The 9,013-nt window shown below is 42.5% G+C and overlaps 1 protein-coding gene across 1 annotated transcript in view; it reads left to right on the top strand.

Annotated features, from left to right (window-relative positions):
- Positions 1 to 8,177, top strand: part of LOC308304373 (sodium/calcium exchanger 2-like) — a gene marked incomplete at its 3' end in the record, with an annotated part of 16,303 nt that extends 8,126 nt beyond the window's left edge. Inside the window, exons 8-12 of the mRNA XM_080748960.1 lie at positions 537 to 554; positions 3,140 to 3,252; positions 5,349 to 5,448; positions 5,820 to 6,092; positions 7,801 to 8,177. Of these exons, the coding sequence (XP_080605086.1) occupies positions 537 to 554; positions 3,140 to 3,252; positions 5,349 to 5,448; positions 5,820 to 6,092; positions 7,801 to 8,177 (881 nt within the window). The remainder of the gene's footprint in view (positions 1 to 536; positions 555 to 3,139; positions 3,253 to 5,348; positions 5,449 to 5,819; positions 6,093 to 7,800) is intronic.
- Between the last annotated feature and the right edge of the window lie 836 nt (positions 8,178 to 9,013).

The following is a 9,013-nucleotide window of genomic DNA, read 5'->3' on the forward strand; positions in this document are numbered from 1 at the left end:
GTTTTCAGTGGTGCACAGGTGCTGCAGCCAATTATGAATTTTGAATTGATTGCCTGTTCCCTAAAAACCCCCCCACATGCCAAGAAGGAGATGCAGTAATTGGATATGTGCTTGTCAGAGGTGCTGAAACGGAATCGATTATAACGCTTTGTTATAAATTATTCACTGAACAAGAGGGGGAGTTAAACAAAAAAAGTGGCTAATGCGTACTGGACTGTTATCCTATCTCTTTATTTTAGGCAACAGACAAGCAGACAAGTGTGTCCGTGGGTTTTATAAATATTTAATCAATGAAAATAAAAACTGCATTGGCAATGATATTTAATATTCTATAGTATAAAAACATAGATAGGATATCCAGACAATAATAGGAAGATAACTGTAGCCTAAGTGGTTTTCAGGAATGATTTGTTTGTGAGTGTGTGTGTGTGTGTGCGTGCGCGTGCGTGTGTGTGTTGGTGATGTGGATGCAGAGGTGTGGACATACTGTACTCCCTCTACCATTGCATTGAATCTGTCACTGTTCTTATCCACAGCACTGCTGCTAAACCAGGGTAAGATAGATTACAGATTGTGGGTGTGAATAGATAAATATGCTATATATCTATATCACAGAGCCCTGCAACGGGTCGGGGCCCCGTGGGTACCCGACGGGTAACCGTGTTTGACGGGCGGAGACGGGCGGAATATTTACTATTATAAATGTGCGGGTACGGGGACGGGCGGTGCGCGACTAAACACGGGCGGGTGACGGGCGGATGACATTTTACTGTGAAAATCAGACAACTGTTTCTGCCTAAAACAACGTCACAAGAGCGCACACATGCAGTGAGCAGCAGGACGACAGAACCACGGCATGCATACAGCACTGTTTCCACCTAAACGTCAAGTCACACACATGGAGCGGCGGCAGCCGGCTGGAGCGCACACACTCACAGTGAGGAGGACACCGACACACAACTGAATAAAGTGGCCGCGAGTGATCTGCTTGCCTAGCGCGCGATGTAGTTGAAAGCAAGGTGCATGATTGTATAATATCCACGTGATTCCACGACTATTAGGAGTTCCTTTATTATCGTCACATCATGGGTCCGGTTTGGTTTAGATTACCTCGGGCTGTTTATCATGAGAGAACCAAGACAGACAGACAGCGAGTGGCGTTCCCTTCAGCTGTGAAAAGCTGGATATGTGCTTCGCCGTATGACGGTGCGTGTCGAGCATAGCAGACATGCAAGCTCACAAAGCTGCAAGTTCCGACATGTTGTGAGCTTGTAGCTCTGATATTTTCAATGCGCGACACCGTCGTATGACAAATACAACTGCACAAAGCAGCGGAGGCAGAAAGCAGCAGCAGCAGCAACAAGCTGTCGCGACAGTGTCAGATCATGATACAATTTTAAATTAGTATGATTGGTTTTAAAGGTTGTTCTACTTTATCCAAATAATAATAGACCTATTAATAATAGGCTTAATAACAGCATTTTCCGACGGCGTGCAGGGGGATCAACTACAGTATGGAGTGAAAATGGAGTGCGATGCCATTGAAAGAACGCACGCACGGCTGTAGGCTATTTACTTTAATGCATGTAGCCTAATCACGGGTAACGGGGCGGGCGACGGGTCCATTTTTTGACGGGCGGGGCGGGTCTGGACTTGATTTTTTAATAATGACGGGTAGCGGGCGGTCCACGGATCTGATTAATGACGGGACGGGCGGGCGCGGGTTGTCAAAATTGGACCCGTGCAGGGCTCTGCTAGTATATCAGCCTCGTTCACACATGCACTGCAACCTTGAAGTTATCGAGACATTACCTGGTGGGGCTGTATGTGAGGACGCAAATGTTCAACTTAGTTGGATCTGACATGCAGCAGACTTGAGACTTTCAACGCCCTTGAGTTAAGTCGTGGTAATATCCCGACGTGTGAATGTTTACATAATAGACCTACAGGTAGTTCACATCACTGTTTCCCAAACAGTGGGTCATGACCCCAATTTTTATGGGCCGCAAGTAAATACTTATTTATTTTTTGTTTCCTACATTTATTTTTTGTTTCCTACATTTCGTTTTTAATTATTATCATTTCAAAGAATTTTTTATCCCCTAAAATCCTCCCACAATTTTAACGTTTTTCTAAATAATTCCACAAATAAAAAATACAAAAACTAATATCCATTAATAAGAGGGAAAAGGTGCTTTTAAGATTGGAAGTAGTGAAAATAGCTACAAGCTCACAACAGGTTGCGTTGTGAGCTTGTAGGTCAGCTTGTAGATCAGCTATTTTTAATAGCTTGGGTTGCGGGAGACTTCAAATTTCTCTTTTGGGTCTCAAGCTAAAAAGTTTGGGAACCACTGGTTTACATTACCAGAAGGCCCTGTCTGTCCTAACTGAAAGACCCCCAGTGCACTAGTCTGTACATAGAGAGACAAATGGTATTTGGCCAGCTTGGAGGACTGCTCGAGACTGTATGTAAAGCGGTCCGATTCCTTCACATATTTTACATTTTATTTTCACATCTGACATTTTCTGTGGAAGGAAATTAAGAAAAATATCACATTTTGTTTTTGAATCTCTCCCTCGTGCCAAAATGACTATTACATGTAAGAACATATCTGACATGGTGTGTGAAAGCGCATAACCCATTGATTTATATAAAAACTAGAGGACAGAATGCCCCACCCGGTGTGTGAAAGCGCATAACCCATTGATTTATATAAAAACTAGAGGACAGAATGCCCCACCCCCAGCTATTCATTTCAATGAAAGTTGCTCAGTGGTGTTTGAAGCACCCGGAAGTCTGCTGGAAGTTCCCCAAATAAGGAGTTTGCCTCAATATCGAGGCCAACTCTTGGCCAATAGCTAGCATGCGCACTTTGCGCAGTAGCATTTTAAATGTGGAAGTGTTGCTATCCCAGATTTGACCACCAGGCTACGGCAATTTCATTGCCCTACCGTAGTTCTGGGGGCTTGGCATCACTGACCTGAGTCCCCTGCATTGTCCAAGTTTCATATGTGAAAGAGGCTAGCAGCTGTTGTTTGGGGTTTCGACCTTGCATGCTTGTGTTCTGGTGTAGTGTGGTGTGGTGTATTAAAAACGCAGTACTTGAGTAGTATTTGTAATCACTCTTCTTCCTGACAGGCAACCCCACCTCAGAGGAGGAGAACGCCAGGAAAATCGCAGAGATGGGTAAACCCATCCTGGGAGAGCACAGCAGGCTGGAGGTGGTCATACTGGAGTCCTATGAATTTAAGGTGTGTGGATGGCCATTGGTTGACATTACATTAAATTAATTTTAATTCAAAGGTCAGGGATATAGTTTAAAGACGCACTCCACCCAAAATCGTGACATGAAATGCAGGTAGGCCTACTAATTTGGAAGCCTTGTTTAATGTATTAGTCCTTCTGACTTAATGTAAGGCTAGGGCATTGCCAGGATTTACCAACTGGCTAGGCCTGGCACAATGTGGGTGGGCACAGATGCAAGCTTGTTCATTGGCTATATTAAAATAGCGAACATTTAAATATTTATAGGGAAACAATAGTCATTCGTCATAGAAGTGGACTTCCCAAGCAATATGGAGACGTTTTAATTTAGAAATCGCTTCATAACTGACTGAGCTATGATCAAATAAAACTTTCTTTGCTTCCCAGAAAGCCGTGCATCGCGCCGCAAATATTTTAGTTCTTTTTGGGTGGGCACAAAAACAAAATGGGTGGCCCTAGGCCCATGTTACTGGTATGTTAATATAAAGTGATTTGTGTTTGGAGGTGGTATAAATATTGACCCTAGTGTCAGTTAAAGGACACTACTGGTTTACAAGAAGCCCTGCCTCAAGCTCATAAGCCCTTGCCACAGGAGGACAAGCAGTAGATATTTTGTTTCTGTGAGACCTGGCTTTAAACAGTAACCTTAGAACGGATATTATCGGATACAATAGTTTATTTTTTTCGGTCTAACAAGTGAGTTTTTGTGTGTTTACATTTCCCTTTCATGACACCCTTCAGATTGCACAGAGTTTGGCTGCTGACGGAGTGCTAGACCCGGTACTGTTTGTGACAGCATGCAGTGTGCTCTTAAGATTGATTAGATAGCCAATCAACTCCTTGCCTTTCCAACATTCCCAAACCTTTTAATTTCTTTAGTTATATTTTGTGATACTGTTTAGTGATGCCTGTTACAGTTGCTCATCTATTTTCTTGTCTGCTGTCTTTCTCAAGGTAGAATCATGCTACTATATGAATTGTGGTTTGCTCTTGCAATTCATGCCCCACACTGAAGATGTGTGAGCACCAGAATTTAGTTCATCTTTCTACCACTTTTTCGAGTCACGTGTTCAAATACTGGATTCTGATTGGCTAAATTCCGGAGGTTATGAGAGGACAACTGCCGCAAAGTTGTGTGTCCGAGATCAATGCGCCTCAGTGTACATCCGGGGACTTTCCCCCAACCAACAAATGAAGGTCGCAGCGGTCCTATGTTTACTAACGTGCGTACTATCGTCGCCGATTTATTTGGATCCAATGCAATCCGCCAACTTTAAAGCCCCTTTTCTCTGAACCTATGCCTTTCTGGAAGCGAACAGCCTCTATTTACGGCCGGAACGGTGCTTTTAACTGACGTTAGCTTAGCTGTAAGCTAGACGCATGGATTACTATGGAGTTGGCGCCATCTGTTGGTGAGTAGAAGATGTTGTTTGTGGAACTATCTGCTGTCTCGCGGAAGTTTTATAGGCAATAATGATTGTAACTTAAGATCCTTGCAAGTTACAACTATGTGTTTTCTTTCATGTATACGGGAAAAAGTGGTAGAAAAGCTATTTACCACTCGGGGTCGGACATTATGCTCTCATAATGTCCTGAGTGCGGGTGTTATCGGACTCGGCTGCGCCTCGTCCGATAACACCCTCACTGCGGACATTATGAGAGCATAATGTCCTCTCACTCGGGGTAAATTGCTTACATATTCCATTAAAAATGAAACTGCTATTGTATATTAGGTTAATGATAGAGCCTTTAAGAGTGATAATGATAGAGTCTTTGAGTAAAACCACAACAAAGAGAAGGGACTCCTGCCCATCCAAACAAGGCCCTGTAGAAGGTGCAAGTCTTAATCAGCAGGTATATAAACTGTGTGTGTGTGTGTGTGTGTGTGTGTGTGTGTGTGTGTGTGTGTGTGTGTGTGTGTGTGTGTGTTTAAGCACATTTTGGATTTAAAGTAAATTCAGCTCCTGAGTGGGTTGGACTAAAACTGAGATGGCACCTTGCATGATGTATTTATTTTAAGAACCTTTTCTCTCTTATGCTTATGGTATGTCTCTTTACTAACTCATGTGCTTTGTTCCAACAGAACACTGTGGACACGCTCCTGAGGGACGCTAATCTGGGCTCTGTGATTGGCTCAAACTCCTGGAAAGAGCAGTTCATTGAAGCAGTCACAGTCAGCGCAGGTCATTGACAGCCATTTTAATTTTGTATAATTAGTGTGGTTGCCCGAAAGGAAAACTACACTATAGTACTTTTTATTATAGATAAACTTTATTTTGCCGTGCAACTCCTCCCACAGTTTTTGTGGCACACACTCGAGCCAAATTTCCCCCTTTGACTTGTACTTGACTTGTTGTAGAATCAAAATGTATTTTTCCCTGGATTCGTGCATATCCTCATATTAACCACACCCATTGTGTCTGTATAGATTTTCCGCATCCTCCTCCTACAGATTGTGTCAAAATCTCACAAGAATCGGTACACATGATCTCTGGACCCATGTGATAAACATATTTAAGCAAAATGTTGACAGTCCATGCCACTTGTTTAACAGGTGGTGATGATGATGAGGAAGGACAGGAGGAACGAATGCCAAACTGCGGAGACTATCTCATGCATATAATATCAGTGTTCTGGAAGATTCTGTTTGCCTTCGTCCCGCCAACTAACATCTGGCATGGCTGGGCCTGCTTCGTGGTGTCCATCTGCGTCATTGGTTTCCTGACGGCTATTATTGGGGACCTAGCTTCCCACTTTGGCTGCACCGTAGGTCTGAGGGACACGGTGACCGCTGTGGTGTTTGTGGCACTGGGAACCTCCATCCCTGGTGAGTGAGTGAGTGCTTATGTCAGGGGTTTTCAAAGTGGGTGACGGGGCACCCTGGGGTACCGTGACGGCAGTCCAGGGGTGCCGCGAGATAATTTGATAATATTTGGAATTTATTTGGACACTTGAAAAAATATTTAGTATCATTTTAAACTTGAAGTACAAAGTTATTTTCAGTCAGTTCTAACAAAAATATTTTAGGGGGTCTCAACGTTTTCCTCGCAACATAATCACTAAAATATCGTCACTCTCGGGCAGAAACCTCGTATCTCCAAGTTTCAAATGTGTACGTCTTTTGGTAAAGCAAAGCCCAGACGGTCGGTCGCCCAGACTGTCGCACAAAACTAGTGAAAACAGCCGATCTACAAGCACACAATGCCTCGCATCGCGAGTTTAGTACATTTTATAGATGATAAATACAAAACGAACGGTTTTGGACATACAAGGTTTCCACCCGACAACGACGATATGCTATGAGATTTTGTTTTCCTGCTGTACACCTAGTTCAGTGGTTCTCAACCTTTTCAGGCCCTGCCCCCCCCCCCCCCCCCCCCACCCATGAGGCATTGTGAGCATGTAGATCGGCTATTTTCACATTTTCTGCCTCAAATATTTGACAATATGGCCAATGTTAATGTCTTTATATTTTACAGGTATTAGATATTTCACTTTCAAAAAAACTTTTGGTAATTTTATCGTCTAATCAGGCTTTTATGAACACCCAGAACAGTTTTTAATTTGCTTGATTCAATATTTAGATATTTGATGTAAAAGTTAACAGGCCCTCCAGGCCCAGGGCCTCTCCCCACACACACCCATTGTAACTTCAAACTTCATTTTAACCATGATAGATTCATTAAAAACACATTATTTTTTCTGGTGACTCATAGTACCCTCCTAATACGTGAGCAGGCCGTGTTTTTTCGATAACTTTTTTCATTTATTTTTAATACCTGTAATAATTTTTTGTTTTTAATTTTTTCCATTTTCCCAAATAATTATTAAAAATAGATTTAAAAAAGTTATTGAAAAAACACGGCCTGCTCACATATTAGGATAAAAAATAATGGGTGTTTTTAATGAATCTATCATGGTTAAAATGGAGTTTGAAGTTACAATGGATATGTGCGGGGAGAGAAGCCCATAAGGTGTTTCTCTGTTGAAAGTGGAATATCCCTTTAAGTGTATTAAAAGCCCTTATATTGTCAATTTAGAAATGTGCAGACACCCTCTATACACGTATACCCGTAATTGCCGGACTATAAGCCGCGGCTTTTTTCCCATGTTTTGAACCCTGCGGCTTATACAACGGTGCGGCTTATATAGAGATTTTTACAGCAAACGGCCAGTTAGTTAGTTTTACAATGGTCTTTAATAAAGGATTTATATATAGATTTGTACAGCTAATGGCCTCCAGGGGCACACTAGCGGGATGCAGGAAGGACACCTGCCGCTAATAGTCAGGTACGGCTTACATATGTAAACATTTGTTTTTTGTTCTAAATTTAGCTGGTGTGGCTTATATTCAGGTGCGGCTTACTGTGTGTTGGTCTGTTTACTGTTGAGTGAGAAAACAATGTTGCACATTACGTAAGTTACCCCCAAAATAATTTGAGGACCCCCATGGGGATCCCGACCCACAGGTTGAGAACCACTGACCTAGTTTACATTTTAATGGACTACGTTTGTGTTTTAACTCTTTGACTCAGATACCTTTGCCAGTAAAGTGGCTGCCACTCAGGACGACACCGCTGATGCGTCTGTGGGGAACGTGACAGGAAGCAACGCTGTCAATGTGTTCCTGGGCATCGGGGTGGCCTGGTCTGTGGCGGCTATATATTGGGAGGTCAAAGGTGAGGTGTTCCGCGTGGACCCGGGCTCGCTGGCCTTCTCCGTCACACTTTTCACCATCTTTGCTTTAATCACCATTTCTTTGCTGATGATACGCCGAAAGAAGTCTATTGGAGGTGAACTGGGAGGGCCCAAAGTGCCTAAGGTGCTAACTACGCTCTTCCTCGTGGGCCTTTGGTTCCTGTACATCACATTCTCTAGCTTAGAGGCCTATTGCCATGTACAAGGCTTCTGAACAGTTACTGCAACATGCCGTCAAAACCCACACATGTACTGTACATCTGGGACTCAAATCACCTGGGACAGAACTTAACATTACCCTTAGAGGAGAGGCATCTGTGGTGAGTCTTTGGTGACTCATAGGAGCGCATGCAGAATTGGGTGCATGCACAGGCACTCGCTTACGTACCTACTCGCACACAAGCATGCTCTCTCTCGCACAGAAAGAGTGAGAGAACGGGTGTCACATCCACTTTGTGATCATTCCAATCAACAGACCTGATTGTGACAAACAGACCATTTTTACCAAAAATAAGTCAATGATGTGCAATGACAATCTTTGAGTTAAGAATGTCAAATGATCAGTGTATCAGTCACTGCGTGTTACAGGTTTGATGCCTCATGATCCGTAGACGAGTATTACGTTTGGTCTTGTTTCTTTTAACAGATTTTGAAACTAGGTCAAAGGCTTGGCAGAGAAGTTATTAGCCTTCCAATTTAATGAGTAAATCAATAGTAGCATCTTTCACACCGATAAACCACATTGGGAGATGATCTTCTATTGTATCATTCCTCTTATCGACAAAAGGGTTAGGAATACAAAGTGCCCTTATTTCTTTTTAATACTATACATTTTGACACTTCAAATTACCTACAATATATAATCGACAAAGAATAGCACATACAATTGATGCTTAATCAGCTTTGGCAAAAGAATGTAATTACTATATGCCAATTTGAGTCACTGTGTGAAAAGAGATGATTCATCCCCTCAATACATTCAGTCATATTCATTTATTTATTAATTATGTAATTTAATGTCTTTGTAATTGAATGTATACGAGTTGATAT

The sequence above is a fragment of the Nannobrachium achirus genome, assembly GCF_963921795.1.
Source record: "Nannobrachium achirus genome assembly, chromosome: 19".
In the NCBI taxonomy this organism is placed as follows: Eukaryota; Metazoa; Chordata; class Actinopteri; order Myctophiformes; family Myctophidae; genus Nannobrachium; species Nannobrachium achirus.